General features: G+C 42.6%; 1 protein-coding gene across 1 annotated transcript in view; it reads right to left on the reverse strand.

Moving 5' to 3' along the window:
- Positions 1-5,232: 5,232 nt before the first annotated feature.
- DGKH (diacylglycerol kinase eta) overlaps positions 5,233-16,945 on the reverse strand; it is a 735,022-nt gene continuing 723,309 nt past the window's right edge. Inside the window, 1 exon segment of the mRNA XM_029602950.1 lies at positions 5,233-5,565. Within this exon segment, the coding sequence (XP_029458810.1) occupies positions 5,476-5,565 (90 nt within the window). The 3' untranslated portion in view covers positions 5,233-5,475.

A 16,945-nucleotide genomic window follows, 5' to 3' on the forward strand; every position in this document is an offset into this window, starting at 1 on the left:
CCACTGTACTTACAGTTGAGCATCTATTGAAGGGGATAATGTCATATACCTCACAGGTTGATTTTTATTTGCCCTCTTGACTAAAACCAGAGAGCATAAACATGCTAAATGTAATTGTGCTTTCTTGTTTTTCCATATATTTTGTTCTCCTCACCCTCCTCACAGCTGTTTGCTTGTTAAAAAAAAAAAGCAAAAAACCCAATAAGACGCCTCATTCTTTTCAAAAATCAAACTTAAGTTTGAATTTTATTTATGAAAAACTATCTGCTTCATTTTTCTCTTACCATTTATCTTTAAAAGACCAAAACTGGAACAGGAAGAAGGGTCCACTAAAATACTGCATAGTGTGAATGATGGCTGAAGTGTTTTACAATCTACTATACAAGTAGATTTAGACTTCCTAGAGTAACATGCGTCGTCATACCCATTCTCAGCCAGTGCCATTGCACACTTGAAGCACTTTTAGCCAAAGTGGTAACATGGCACTTAATTGCACTTGTCTCATCAATGAGGTGTGTAAGTGCCAAAAGAGTGGAAGTCGTTTCTCTCTCATATCTCCTAGGCACGTTGCATGAATTCCCTGCGCAGTAGGTTCTCTTCTCTATACGAGAAAGGATAGCATTACGCTGGCTGATGTCTACAGTCCTTCCACAATATTTTCCCTCCTGGACAATTAGAATGAAAATCTTTGGTAAATTCTATTTTTCATAATGGCCATTTTCAATAGATTCTCTCTTGTAGTCTAAGCAATGACAGTCTTATGCACAATTACATGTTGGAGACAGCACAGCATTAAAATCTTACAGGCTCCATTCTGTGTTGGCATCTAGTCGCAGTTTTTCTCAGTTGCCCCCAAAGCCCTTGTGGATCTTTTCCTAGATTAGTATTTTTATGTGACTGTTCCAGAGCCTGGGCTCTTTCATTAATAATAAAATATCTTTTTGAAGCTTGGAACTGTCAACGGGATTTTCAAAGCTTGCCCTTATCCTGTTCCCTCCCGCTCAACAAAAAAAGTCTCTGCTTCAGAAATGAAACAGTGTTTTCTACTTTTCCAGCTTACATTTCTGCTCCTATAGACTTAAGAATTGAAAACAGATATGAAAATGAGTAAATGTAAGAAAAGGATTTATGAAAACAAGAATGCACTAACTCGCATTTGTAACAAATGTTCTATAATTATTGATTATTCAGGATTCTAGACTGGATCAATATTACATTTAAGAAAGTGATAAAGGAGTCCTGTGTTTGTATACCCAGAATAAAATGTGTTGGTGGCTCAGGGGTGGTGCGAGGAGCCTTGGTTCAGTTCTCAGGTCAGATCTGCCACTCCTCAGGTCAGCTGGGGCTGTGAAAGCCAGTTCATCACCAAGGGTGACGACATGTGTGGCCAGATTCAGAATCTGTGACACAGAATTCCAGATGGAGCCCTGGTGCATGGTTTCCTGGCCTCAGGGCCATTGCCACAATGACCAGATTAGGAACCTGTGTATGTGAGGTTGGGGTTATTAAAATAGGGGGAAAATTCCCAGGTAGTTGCAAATGAAGGCTCCCAGCACTGGCTCTGACTGAACTGGAAGAAGAAAGTGAAAAGGAGGAACTACTTGATCAAAGACAAAACAAGCAAAGGATCAGCGTTCTTGACTGGATTGATACCTTTAATATAATGCCTAAGGAAAGGACTGTACTAATCCTGAAAGTTTGCAATGTTAAACAATTTAGCTTTCATCTCTGCCCAACTACTGTGTTGTTTTTCCCCATCTGCAAAAAAAAGCAGGTTCAATATCCACAGGTACAAGCGCCAAAGCAAAAGGTATGCGCGTACTTTTGCTTTGGCGCTCTCAATCTTGCTACTTTTCTTGGTGGTGTCAGCATTTCCGATGGCTAGGAAGACCCATGACCCCAATGGCATGAAGGGCCTAATCGAAGCTACTGTGAGTACCATGCTGGAGTCTCACTTATTAAGTGCAGCAAGTGAGGATGTGGGGGAGGGGGAATGGAGCACATAGGCCTCTCCCATCAGATCCCATGATGTGGGCTCCTGTTTTTTTTGGCACGGATGCTACGGAGAAAGATTACTGGGCGGAGGGGGGCACTGAGGGGGGGGGGGGAGATAATTGAAGCATGTTGTGGGGGTTTAATGAAGGAAAAGTGATCAAGCAAGGGAGAAGACCGAGGAATGAACAGAGGAGGACAGAAAGAACTGGGGATTAAGGAGGGAGGGAGAGAAAAGGAGAAAGGACTGGAAATTAAACATGTATATACAACAGCATAATTAAGCTTGGGAATTCACTGCCAGAGGATGTGGTAAAGGCACAAATTCAAGTCCACAAACCTTTATTAACCAGGTAGACTTGGGGAAAGCCACAGCATGGAATCTATCTACTATTTGAGATCCTGCCAGGTACTTGTGACCTTGATTAGTCCGTGTTGAAAACAGATTACTGGGCCTGATGGACCCTTGGTCTGATCCAGAATAGCAGTTCTTATCCCCTCTCTCTCTCTCTCAAACACACACATGCACACTCAATGTAAAGAATGCCTTGGGAAATTTGAGTCCTCTTGTTTCTGTTGAGTCATTCCTGAGGAGAAATAAATGTTCAAATCTTTGAAAAGCTCTTATTAGATCCATGGTGCTGGAAGTAGCTAAGCAAAATGGAATTCTACTATGCTGATTGTTGTCAGAAACATCTGCTGGTGCTAACCGTGAGTATGGCAAAAGCATGACCATAGGGAAGAAATGTCGAAAAGTAGAAAATGGCCATGCATACCTTTTAAAACAAGATATGTCAAATTATAAGAAAGAAAAGCTCTCTTGGCACACCAAAAAAGAGACCCAGGAAAAAGGCCAAAGGCTAGAAACAAGCATGCAAAGTGGCAAACAACAGGCAAGTTCATGTTTGGAGGAATGTATCTAGTAGTGCATAAGGTTTTAAGGTATCTTGTACCCCATTTAACCTTGGCACAACTGTTGTACATATAAGCCCCAAACTGTAAATTATATTATTAAGTTAAATATTGATTGAAAACAACAAAATGTGCAGTTTGTGGAGAAAGCCTGTTTTTTTGTTGTGACTTTCCAGAGAGTTTTCCATTCCATTCTTCTAAGCAATGCCATTGCCCCCTTTTTTCTTAGCACTTTCGACTCATGCAAATGAATTTGCAAAAATATGTCTTACATAGATGACATTCTCTATTTGTATAAACATACACATTGCATATGCTGAATTTCAATAAAACTACTAGACTGGAAGTGAGTTTGACCTTCTGAAATAAGAGCAGATTTCAAATTTGATTGCAAGAACATGACACATTTTGGCAAGCAAACAACCGGGGAACTCAGAGCGTGATGCACCTGCTACATGCAACTGCTGCTGTAATTAAACTTAGACACTTGGCCTGTTCTACATTTACACTGGCAGTTTGAGGCTATTTTGCATATGACCTTTCACTTGACATAAAAAGCAAATAACATTGGTGGGGGGGGGGGGGGGGGGAGTGTGGAGGGACGGGAATACAGATCTTATCAGGTCAATTTGTATCTACTATTGATGCAGTTGTGCTAGGTGAAGTACGGATATACAGGTCAGCTGCCCAAGGCAGGTGGACTCTCATCTGAAACAGATATAGCATTCAGGTAGTGCACTGGTTATCCTATTGCAATAGGTTAAGTGACAAGTTACCTCACAAAATCAGACACTGCTTATCTATGCTGTATCTAAAAGTGTCATATTATACATTAAACATACATGAATTAAAAATGCCAACTCTCATATTAGCTTTGGCCCTAATTTCTAGCAGAGAGAAGAATCAATAAATCGAGATTATAGTACTTAAAAAATGAATACTGCTCAACCTCTAGAATCCTTGCAGAATGTATTTAGTGTAACTGGAAACTGTCCTATTACAATAGGGGGTAAATTGTGATATAGAAGAGGGCAGAGGTCATGGAAAAGAATGATGTGCTCTTAAGGGTGACTAGTATTCCTATCCTCCTATGAAGGCATTACCCTGGCTGAGTTAAGAGGTTTGAAAATACACTAAAAACAACTGGGTGGAGGGGCAGGTTTCAGAGCCCACCTTACTGCAGAGTACACGGCCCTTTTTGTACTTGCAGCCCATTTCCAAATGGGAACAACCTGGGTAATTTCCTTACAGACTTGCCTGCAATGTAAGGTAGACACAAAAGTGTCTGAACGTTGCCTGTGCTGTATAGGCGGGCAGTGGTAGGGCTTAAACACCCCATATATGCTTGATATTGCGATTGCACGGACACGGTTTCCTCCCGCTTCACCTTTTTTGAATCCGGCTAAAAGCAGGCGTGTACTTTTAGCAGCTCTGAGGGGGACAATTTTCAACCACAGCAATCTAGCTGAGTAACCACTTAGATATCCAGCTAAATTCCTTTGAAAACCATTCTCTACTCTACATAATCTGCCTGAACCACTGAACCACGTTCCTATAACATGGATCAGAACTTTCCTTTGTGATCATTAAGAGTTCAGCAGTCTATGAATAATTTTGTGAGGTAACCGTCTTTTCAGGACACTTAAGAGAAGTTACTGTTACTTATGACTATAATGACTTATCGAAGGACAATAACTAGTTATAATAAATAAGTTTCTATTACATAATGCACATACTTTCATGAATATGGCACAGATGCTACGTGTTCACATCCACAAGTCCTTTGCCACAGAACATGTTCATGCAAAGTACAACACAAAGGATTAGAAAAGTGCCCTTAATTAACAAAAAGACACTTCAGTAGTAATAAATTAAATCGTATTAAAACTGATAAAAAAAGTTGTTCAAGTGTTTTTTTTTCTTTAAGTATTAGATGTGTCATGCAACAGAAAGACGACCTAGGCAGGCACACCATGCATATAGTTTGCATTCATGGTATACAAAGTATACAAAGATTGTTGTTTTTTTTTTTTTTTTAAATTAAAGTCCTTGGCCAATGAATAATAGGTACCTGAGGCAATGCCAGACCCACGTGTAAAACCACATGACTGATCCATCTCACCTGTCCTTTGAGCTCCAGGTTCCAAGGAAGTGCATGCCTGTCAATCAGCCAGGAGGGCTTTGCCCCACAATGATATGCTGCTGCAAGAGAAGGCATGTTTGCTACTGGGTCAGGCTTCTAGGAAGGGATCATGTACCCCTTCCGGATACCACAGTTCATCATGAACCTACCACTTTACCAACAGGTGCAACTTTGAGCTTGCCAAGTTTGCACGATCAGGAAATGGCTTCATGGAACAGACTCTTTTTTTTTTTTTGGCACAAAACCATGTACAATCTCATTCCAGGATCGGAGCTCTTCCTGCCCAGGACAGTGTAGCTAAGTCAATCTGCAGCTGCGAAAGTGCACAGCTTATCAACAATACAGTAAACCACAAAAACAGCAAAGTGCCTCCGTCAGCTTTGCATAACTAGCAATTCCCTCTCTTTCTGGGAAAAGCACCTGTGCGATTACACCTCAGACAACGGGGTGGTTTTGCCAAGTTCTTTAATTCCCTGGAGAATTCGCTTCATATGACCCACTTTCGTTATCCCCAGATCCTGGGTGGGAAAAAAAGAGGGAGAGAGAGAGAAAGAGAAGAATGTTTGCTTGCAGTAAAAAATCATTGTCTATACATTCATTAATACATCACACCTTTAGCTTCTTTTATTGGGCAGACAAGTTTACACTGGTGCTCATTCTTCTGAATGCTGTCAAAAGATCTGTATAGGTTCTGTACAAGAAGTCATACAATATACTTTGGCCCAATGTACTTAAGTCATGATTTCACCAAAAATAAATATTCCCCTTTCAGCTGAAAGAAAATATAAGAATCTTCTCTATTTTCACCCCATTTTGACACATAATCAAATAACTGTATTAACATCTACAGGTGGAGCTGAGGGTTATTAACTAAAACAGGGTATTAACAATAAGCAGCTTGTCTACAAGGGATTACTGCAATTTAAGCTAAAATGTGTTTTGTTTTGTCTTTTTTCGGTGGGGGCAGGTTATCCATACTTTTTGAAAAAATAACATTTTCAACAATTAATTGAATTACTCGGGGACAAGGAACCTTGTATTCCAGTTTATCAGACTGCTTGCAAGCAACATTTTATTTCAACCATAATAAATAAAAAGTTTGTTGCTAGGAGAGTAAGGTACATTTTTTTCCATAGGTATCAGTGAAGAATAGTGGATAGATTGTTGTGTGTTTGAGTGCCCCTTAAAGAGACAAGGAATATAAAACAAATATGGATACTGGAGGTATTAAGCATAGAAACTGAAAGGTGGATTATGAACAGCCACAAAATCACAAGACGGCATGGGAGAAGCACAGAGGATACTTAGGAATAGGAAAATAAGGGTAAAACCGGAGATCAAAAAGGGCCTGCAATAGTGCAGTAGGTATAGAAAATGGACAGACTCTTTATTTCCATGGTGCTAATTTGTGAAGTGTATGTATAGTGAGAAGAGGTTATCCAAACACTCCAGGAAGGGACAAGATTAATACAGTTGTATAAATGAAATTGTAATGACCCACTGGAATTCATTACCAATAGTGCCCTTAGTTTAATTCCTTTAGCTAGGGACAAGGAGGTGGAGATTTTGTGACGGCATCATTCGGTACGGCTCTTCTCTTTGAGGGAGCTGGGATGGCCGTCCCCTGCCTGAGAGCTCTGGAGGCAGTGCTTTTGAGTTGTGGAGTTAGGAGGATGTGGAGAAGATTTTTCTGTGTTGGACTTTAGGGCCTGCCTCTGGGATTCAGGCAATCCCTGCCTGGTGTCCCTGAGAAAAGGTCAGGATGCTGACCTTCCAGTCTACTCACTAGCTGGTTGTGCTTGTTTCCAGGGGTGTTCTGGGTTTCGAGATTTTTCTTGGTAAGAAGCTGCAAGAACCCTGGAGAGATGTCACAGGGAAATATTTCCTTGGGGGGGGGGGGGGGGCCCAGGGGCCCAGGATAGGGAAGGCATGCCCTTCTGCAACCTCTCCCTGGACAGAGGAATTATGGTGACCCATTGCAGAGAACTTCTGATGTTTGGAATCTGTTTTTTGGGAAAAGACTTTTTGGTTAGAAGAACTGGGAGCAAGAGTTTTGCTGCTCTCTTTCTGCCCTAAGAGGAATATCTGAGAGCTGCGTGCTCCTGAGTGGATCCTTTACCATCAAGGATTCGAGAGAAAGAAATAAAAAAACTGAACATTTCGAGAATTGTGAGAACTAAGTTTGAAGAACCCTACTTGGAGTCTTCACTCCTGGGGAGAGAGGAAATTAGGATGCTTTGTGCTTAGACTGTTTTACCACTGTTTTGCCAGCTTGCAGGGGTCTCTCCTGCCCACACAAGGATACCCTGTCCTCTTGGGAACCTCATTTGTCTATGCCCTGGCTGGAAGGTGAATGTTTCCCCTGTCCTGCTAGTAAGAGACCCTTGCACAGATAGAGAAAGGACTATAAATGGGAAGAGACCTGCCGTGGGGTTAAGAACTTTCTGAACTGTGCCATTAATTCATCTGATTCACCATCAGTAAAGCATTTCTTTTGGACACTCAAAATCCAAGTCTCCTGTGTTTCACTGACACCTTACAGCACCCACAGTAGTAAAAGTCAAACCAAAGGAATACAAGGTCACCCCTGTCACCCTGGGCCTAGAAGGGGAATCCCTTCCCCCCACCAACCAAGGATTCATTGTCCTGGGGAAAGAGACATGTGTAAGAGCTAATGCAGTGAGATCCAGCCCCCAAGAAGTACACATTCTTTTATGGCCCCCATTGGTAGTTGGAGGCTACCCCAGAACAGGGTTACACAATGAAGAATAAACCAAAGTATCAAGTTACACGCCTTTTCTCTCTATTATTTGTTTCTAATAGTGCAATCAGAAGAGGTGTAGGAGAGGCCCACCATAATATGAAATTGGCAGATCCCTGGCCGGAGGAGGGGGGGCTTATTAGATATTACCTCATCAATATCCTGGAGAATAGACAGATGGAGGTCAGAGACAGTAAATGATATGAGCAAGGCAGAACTGGGTGCAACAAGGCGGAACACCCAAAGGGGTACTCCCGGGACCTGATATTAGGGTAACCAAAGCAAGCACGGGCACCACCGGGACTCCTCAGACAGAGGTAATACCAAGCAGATGAGACAGAGTGACAGCTTATACTCCCGATGAGAAAGGCAGTGGGAAAAAAAAGACTAGACAAACCACATACTGGAAGAGCAAAGCCTTGGTGAATAAAGGTACTGCAGAACCTCCCCCCAAAGCTATATTCAATTCTAACATCAGAAAGGAGATGACATCAAATTTGTCCTGGGAACATTTTGAATGTTGTGTGAAACTTTTTACCTAAATAAATATTTTAGAATATGTTTTGTGCTTTTGCCAAAGACAGGGAGGTGGAGAGCCATTCTAAAGAGAAAAAACAAATTTAGCAATTATAATAAAAGTTTGAAGGTTTACAGAGCAAATATCAAGGAATCAAGCAGTCAATGCTTTCTCAGTCAAAGCTAGGCAACAAGAGACCGAGCACTCTACAGCCAGAAATAGTTTACTTTCCAAGAACTGGATATCCAATGTGGGGAAATCATAAGAGAGGGTGCTGCACTGGGGCTGACCATGGTGTTTTGTGGGACGAGGCAAACTGCAATACAGAGATTTATGGTCCACTGTTTCAGAATCTATACAGAAGGAGTCATAGGAACAAACAGATGTCAAGCAACATCTTTGCAGCAACAATAATAGGGATGGCAGCTTTAGGAGGACTATCACTGTTAAAACAAGCAGCTGGAGATGAGACAAGGTCAGGAAAAATGCAGGAGAGCATGCTGCTCTGAAAGCTGATAAGCAAATTCTACTTGGGAGCAAGGAGAGTGATTCTTTTACTCTGGTACAGGGACAGAACACATGAGACATAGCTAAGGAGCAGAAAATGCTGTCAGGATTTCTGAGGTGCCTCTACTACCATAAACTAGAGAGGAATGAGACACACAGTCTTGTCCATTAAGAAAGGTGTGAATCTAGAAAGAGAGGCAAAGGCTAAGTTAATGCGAACCCAGTAAAATTACCTTTCCCTGAACACCATTAGGGGCTGATGCAATAAGACATGCGCTGAAAATGGGCACTCGTATTGAGCGCCCATTTTCCTAACGTGCATGCAGCCACATCCCCTGGGCGTCCAATGCAGCATTTAATCGAGGGACTGCGCAAAAAAGGGCATGCGAGGGAAGACTTGTGCATCCTTAGATCTCAAATGCATCGGGCGCCCACCGCTGCAACGGGCGCTCAATACGAGTGTCTGTTTGTATCCTGCCTCTTCAAGCCAATTTCTATGTTATTTTGCTGAGGTTGCTGAAGACGCCGATAGCTAAGCACCCCTTGGTATGGGCATCTAAACTGTGTGGCCATACGATGATTTTTAAATCATGCCAATATACATTTATTTTTCAATACCGCAAGCAGTTCATTTAAGTGTCACAATGATACTAAATAGAGGGAACCACAGAGGACTGTATTTTTTTTTTTATTTTTCATGAGCCCTTGACTCGCAAATTGACTTTACCCCCCACCTCCGAGGATGGAGTTAAATTTGCGGTGTTATAAAGTGTGCATTGGGCGTCCTGTGGTTTCCTGCATCAGGAGGTAATGGCTAATGGCCTCATCTACGTGGAATTTATGTGTGATGGGTGCTATCCGCTACGCATTCGTTTTGCGCTCACATTTTGGACGCCCTAATCTCCTTATTGCATCGGGTGGTATTCTAGCGCGCCCAAAATGCGCGTCCAAACGCACCCAGACCCATGTGCTAGGCTGAGTGCACCTTACTGCATCGGCCCCTCAGAGGGTCAAAACTGAATACAATACCAATGCTGATCAAAACTATCACTTCTTCTGAAAGGAAGTCATACGTTTAGTGAAAACTCAGATGGGCCTATCAAGGAGGCTTGGAACAGCAGCAATTAGTGATTCCATCGAAGGACAGAAGATAGGTATTATCCACAGAGTTTGATATACTGAATATTTCTGAGTGTTCTGCAGCAAGGGAGACCTAACTGACTTTTATTAGCCTAATATATTGATAATTGTGGTCATATGTGTCCCCTGGTTCCCAAAAACTCAGATAATTGGGGGATGGTGCTAAAATAAAACAGAGTAACCTCTTACGGAGCAACCAAGGCCTAAGTGGGATACAAGAGGAGATCGGATGTACATTGTCAGCATGGAAGGGGATGCTGTCCAATCAGAGACAAACTGCTTCAACGTGTAACATGTACACGCAACACAGAGAGTACACAGCATAAACATGTGGATGGCGGAGCTTAATGTACACACTTGGTATGATTCATGGATGTGAACGGGTAATGGTGGCACCCCTCACTATTATTTCAAAATAAGAGCAAGCAGTTGTAGCCGAAAAGGTAAAAATTCGTTATTTCCTGTGCCCTCTAGAGCATGATTTTCAAACAGCCCGCATAGTGGTAAAATCTTCATGTATGCTGTACACAGAAACTTTATCGAGAATTTTCACAGCAAACTTACACTTGTAAGGTTCACTTTGAAAATACTCAGCCGAGCATGCAGGCATATTCACTTGTGTAAAGTCGCCCCTCTTCTTTGAAGGGTATTAGCTAACACTTGTATACTTACACATAGACTTTTTAAAATACAAAATAAGCGTGCATGTAAGTGCTGACTACTCTCCCGGATCAACTCTCCCTCAGTGCGTGCAAAGTAAATACATAACTGGTTTACACACGCATTCACTTTTACATGCACTGAGCCCGGGGTCAGTTTAGGAACTGCCATTTAAGTCCATAAAACTGGCTTGTGTATGCATAAATAGCTTTGAAAATTACTCCCCACCTTCATGCTCAAAAATTGCTTTATGGACTTCATCAGCAAAGAAAAAATGTTAGCGCGCACAAACAGGAGTTAGTGTGCACTAAACCCGAAAAATAATTTTTCCCGAAATTTCGGGAAAAATTCCTTCGGGTTTCGGGCTCCCCGAACCAGTTCGAATGCACATCCCTAGTACTCTCCCTTATTCCCAGGGACACAGAAGTAATCACTTTCTGCATTGGGCCCATAGACGTCTCTAATCAGCATCATTTAGCTGGATAATTTTTTAGTTTTGGTTAGTTATCCAGTTAAATATAGGGGCATTCTGGGCGTGTTTCTGGGTAGAGTTAAGTTATTTGGCCAATTCCAATAACCCCTTTAGTGCGCATTAAAACGAAATTCGGGACTCCTCGAATTTTAAAGGCCCAAACCACGGGAAATACGAAATTTCCCACAGCGGGCCGAAAATGAAGCCCGAACCAATAGGTTCGGGCTTCGCACATCCCTAGAGAGTACTAGAATACTGCATAAGCATATTAAGGGAAATATCTCACCATACAATTTGAAGGGGATTGGAATCTGACTTTGGGAACATAGATGGAAGAGTATATATATTATGCTGCTATCCTCTTTTCAAGAGAATTCAGTTGGGATTGCAAAATCACTAATACAGAAAGCATGCTTACATGAGAACTGAAAAGAAAATGAAGAGGAAACAACAAAAGCCTATTCTAAGTTTCACAAAAATCATTTGGATCTTTTCAGAAGTTGAATAGCTTGTTAAAATGATTTGGAAAGAGCAAAATCCCAATTCAGAGATAGACTGACATTAAACCTAAGTCTATGTAACAAACCCTACAATCACGTTACCAGAAAGCCCCAGGCAATTCATAGATTAGCTAGTGTAGTATAGGTCAGTGGGTAAAGGGAGGAACCATTCTCTACAGCCCTTCCCTTTGAGGGCACTGCCATGGCTATCTCCCCAGAGGTTTTTAAGTAGCTTCCTCCTGGGAGCTCTAGGGGCAGTGTGAGTTGTTTTTTGAAGTTATAGGAGGTGTGTAGGAGTTTTGCCTGAGTTGATTTTTTGGGCCTGCTCTTAGGACTCCAGCTAACCCTGCTGGGAGTAGTGAGTTGGGTCAGGGATTTGCCTTTCCTTTCCACTCCCTGGTGGGTAAGGGTCAGCATCCCAGGATATTTTGAGGGCCTTTGAAGATTTTGAGTGGTAGGAAGCCTGGTGAGACCCTGTCAGCCACCTGGACTCAGGGAATGGGGACGCTGGTTTCTGGGGCTGCGTAGGTTAGGGAAGACCTGCCCCTCTACAGCCTCAATGAGGATGGAGAAAGGTGGTGACCAGGTACCAGGACCGTCTTGTGTTTGCATCCTTTTTGGGAATAAAAATTGTTTAAAAGGTCTGGGAGGAAGTTTTGGCTGCTCATCTTCCTACCCATTCTAAGGACATTTGGAGCTGCTGTTCCAGCTTCGATCATTCCCATCAGGGATCCCAAGATAAAGAAAACTAGAAAATTGGCCAACTGTGAATAAATAGACAATTAAGAGCATTGAGGACACTTAGGTGGAGTCCTTACACTCGCAGGAGAGTACAGGGTCATTAATTTTGCCAGTTTGGAAGGAGTTTTCCTGCCCAACTAAAGGATACCTTGTCCACCTGGGAACTTTATTTTCTCCAAGCCCTAGAAGACAGAAGTTTCCCTTGCACTGGTAAGGAAGTCCATGTATAAACTGAGGAAAAAGACTGTAACAAAAAAGGAAAAATCTTGTGGTACTGAGGACTAACTGAATTGTGCCATTTTCATCAGACTTTGCTATCAGTAAAGCCTAATTTTTGGGCAAAATTACTGGCTCCAGTGTAGTTACTGGCACATACAACACACACAGTGAAAAGAAGATACCCCATTCCCAGAGAAAAAGAACTAAAATTAAAATCACCCTTAGCACTCCGGGACCAGAAAATAAATCTTTCTAAGACCCCCCCCCCCCCATCAACAAAGGATCTCGACCCTGGGGGAAAGAGGGACTGTGTAAAAGCTATCTGGGGTGGTTCGAGGCCCAACGAGACTAACAAATTATTTTATGGCCCCAGCGGGTTGCAGTCTGAATCTCGGGATGGGGGTTACAACTATATCAATATTGGATTTGCAGGGTATAAAAATATGTAAATAAATAAATTATTGGAACAGATGAGAAATTCTAAAGGTAAATGTAATAATGTTTACCTATCTTTTAATAAAGGAATTATCTGAAATATTTTATATTTCTTAGGGTATTTTAATAAAGTGTGAATCATATATATAAAGATATATGCACACACACACACACATAGGGGTAGATTTTCTAAATTTGCGCGATCGCGTACTTTTGTTCGCACAGCAGGCGCAAAGAAAAGTACCCTGGATTTTATAAGATACGCGCATAGCCGCGCGTATCTTATAAAATCCGGGGTCGGCGCGCACAAGGGGGTGCACATTTGTGCAACCTGCGCACGCCGAGCCCAGCGGGCGCTGCCTGTTCCCTCCGAGGCCGCTCCGATTTCGGAGCGGCCTCGGAGGGAACTTTCCTTCGCCCTCCCCCCACCTTCCCCCCACCTTCCCCTCCCTTCCCCTACTTAACTCACCCCCCCGGCCCTATCTAACCCCCCCCTTACCTTTGTTCCACGATTTACGCCTGCTAAAAGCAGACGTAAATCTACGTGCGCCAGTGGGCTGCTGGCACGCAATCACCCGACTCGGAGGCTGGTCCGGAGGCCTTGACCACGCCCCCGGGCCGGCGCCACGCCCCCGGGCCCGCCCCCGCAATGCCACGTCACGCTCCCGAAACGCAGCGTCATTTTAGATGCGCCCCCGACACGCCCCTCCCCGCCCCTTTTAGAAAGCCCCGGGACTTACGCGCGTCCCGGGGCTCTGCGCGCGCCGGCGGCCTATGCAAAATAGGCGCGCCGGCGCGCGAGGGCCCTGCGCGTGTAAATCCGGCTGGATTTACGCGCACAGGGCATTTAAAATCCACCCGATACTGTATACACACTCATGCTGTAATTCTTCCTTAATTTACATAAGTCAAATAACCATTTGATGGATGACAAAATATCAACCAGTAAAATTTTGATTATAGATTCTTCTGTACTTTGTGGTAATGTACTTAGAAATAAAATTCTAGATATCCATATAATGTTTCTGAAACATGCTACTACCTATAAAATTAAGCTACTTGTTAAAGGATGGTAAGAGTGTTCTGTGATCAGGTGATCAATCAAGGTCCACTCTGCCAGTCCCTCTAGGATAAAAGTCTGAGCTTGTTTTCTTTGATACAGTGAGATAGCTGAGGAAAGACTGATTACTGGCTGTCCAATGTTAGTAAGGACAGAGAGAGTTGAATCTTTTCATGTTTGCTTTACAATGTACTCAAGAAGAGGATTCAGTCTTTGTCTGCAGTGAGCTGCACAAGTCAGATTTACCCCACAGCCCTATGCATAAGAATGCACCATAAGGAGAAAGAGAACAGCATGAAATGCTGTGCATTAAAGAGCAGCCGCTTGCTCATTCAAGAGTTACGTGTGAAGTCTGTTTCATTTATGAAACTGTCACCTTTAACCAGGTCTGCCCTTTGTGTTTCACCAACCTACTAATCAGAAATTTTACTTGGAAGACAAAAAAAGATGCAACTTATGTTCCTGACCTGAAGAAATCTTACAACAAAGTTTCCATTACATGGATTTACAAAATAAACCGCAAAGTTGCCAGCTACATACATTGAAAATGATAGAGTTGCATAACCACATTCCAGGCTAACTGGTACATCCCCAATCCAGAGAGACTTAATGTGAATAAAAACAAAAACAAGATTAACTTAATTTACAGATGGCCAAAGGTCATGTATAATGCTATGTAGACATGTGTACCACCCACTTGGAAGTTCAAATAATTTAAATCCCCTGTGATTTTCGACTACCTTCTAAGTTCCCTTACTTCTGGCAGGACTCAGATCTGCTGCTGAACCCTGTTAGATTAATTCAGAGTGCTAGTATGTTGCTGAGGTACAGAAGAGGTTCAGAAAGCAGCTGGGAATGGGAGAGAAGGAGGAGAAATTCATGATACATATACACCAGCAGAGGCAGCTGGTAAGAGATTAAGGAGATAATTTTAAAAGGACTTGTGAGTGTAAATGTAACATACTATAATAATTTTCAAAAGCCTATTTACACACTAGCAGTGCACGTATGCATGTAAAACCTATTGATAATTCAATAGCATATATTGTAGCAATCTTCAAAAGCACATTTACACAAGTAAAGTGCATTTACACATGTAAATCATTTTGAAAATTATCCCGTAAAATAGGTAATTAACTTTTCCATCCCATCCTGCAAACCAGGAAATACTCCAGCTACTTTAGAAGGTGATAGAAACCTAAGGCTCCAGGCCTCCTCTCCTCTGTCTTATTACCTATACTTATCCCTTTCACCATCTCTTTTGGATTTTACTTCTTCAATCTTATATGATATTCACTCTTCTAGTTAGTCTTATTCTACTAACAAGGAGTGGTGACTGAGGTACCATGCTATAGTCACTTTTTCCCTGGCTAGGAATCACTTCTCCTCTCCTTCCATTCACTCTTCGATGTCATTTTGTGCTAGTGGGAGGAGGCAGGTAGACTAGGGCACTGGCTCTAACTTGCATCAACTGGAGTGCAGGAACAAAGTCAACACAGTAGTCAAAGTAGGGGGCTCTAAGCTGTCTCTGGACTGATACACTTAAATCTTTATATTCATCTCCTCCTTACCGCCTTCTCCCACGTGAGGCATTCTTGAGTTTTTGGCATTACTACTATTCCTCTTCAGTCTCATACTTACAGCTCAAGAATGTTACCCTCCTGCCCCAGGCAAATAGACAGAGAGTTGAGAAATGGATGCCATAATGATTTGTACTACTCCTAGTATATATGTACAGTCTGCTTCTCCCCATCTGACGAAAGATAAAGAGGTTGCCTAAGAGCTATGGGAAGGGGCTGTAGGCTGCTGAGGTAGCTTGCCTAAGCTGACTGAGTGCTAACTTGTCCCTTCTGTGCTTGCTCCTGGTACCCACAGTCTCGCTCCTGTAGAGTTCCATCAATATCAGCCACCTGAGTTCTTTGCCCCAAATTCACTAATTACTGTTCACAGTTGGCCTTAGGGGACCAAGCATGAAGAGAGGAAATCACATTGCACTGCATCATATTTATGGGCTCAACTCTTCCTGCCCGTGCCAGCAAACTGCCAGGCCTGCTAGAGTCAGACACCTCTCCTATTCTAGAAACCATAACACTACACCTAAACCTAGACTCCCCAGCAATAATCTTGGGCGACTTCAACTTACATGTTGACAAAGTTCCCCTTTCAAGGAACTGCGAAGCCTTCCTCACCACAATGTCAGCAATGGGTTTCAAACAACAAATCAACAAACCCACTCACAAAGCAGGACACACTCTCGACCTATTCTTCACAAACAGTGGCATTTCTCAATCATATCAACCTGATTGTCAACAAGTCCCATGGTCAGACCACTCCTTAATCTCCACCAGCTTTTCCCTACAACAACCAGATGTTAAGCCTGACTCAAGACCCACTTTTATTTATAGAAAATCATGTAAACCCGAAATCCTCAGCAAACATCTAGCCCTAGAACTACCATCCATCGATGTTTCCACACCTAACTCAGCTCTTCAAACATGGTCCAAAATAACAAAATCAGTAGCAAACACTCTTTGCCCACTGACCTCCAAAAAACACTCTTCAAAGGCATCCAAAAGACAACCCTGGTTTAATGATGAACTGCGAAAGCTCAAGCAACTACTCAGGCAGAAAGAAAGAAAATGGCGCAAAGCCCCTTCACAGGCCTCACTCTCAGACTACAAACGCACGCTCCACCAATACAAAAGCAGTACACAAAAAACAAAAAGAGACTACTACGCCCGTCAGGTTCATCACCTTATCTTTGACTCTAAAGCTCTATTCGCCTTCGTTTCCAATCTCACTAAACCTATCACTCCAGATATACCTCCCGAACTCGCTCAGACCAAAGCAGATGAACTGGCTCTTCATTTCAGCAAAAAAATCTCT

The sequence above is a fragment of the Rhinatrema bivittatum genome, chromosome 5 (genome assembly GCF_901001135.1).
Source record: "Rhinatrema bivittatum chromosome 5, aRhiBiv1.1, whole genome shotgun sequence".
In the NCBI taxonomy this organism is placed as follows: Eukaryota; Metazoa; Chordata; class Amphibia; order Gymnophiona; family Rhinatrematidae; genus Rhinatrema; species Rhinatrema bivittatum.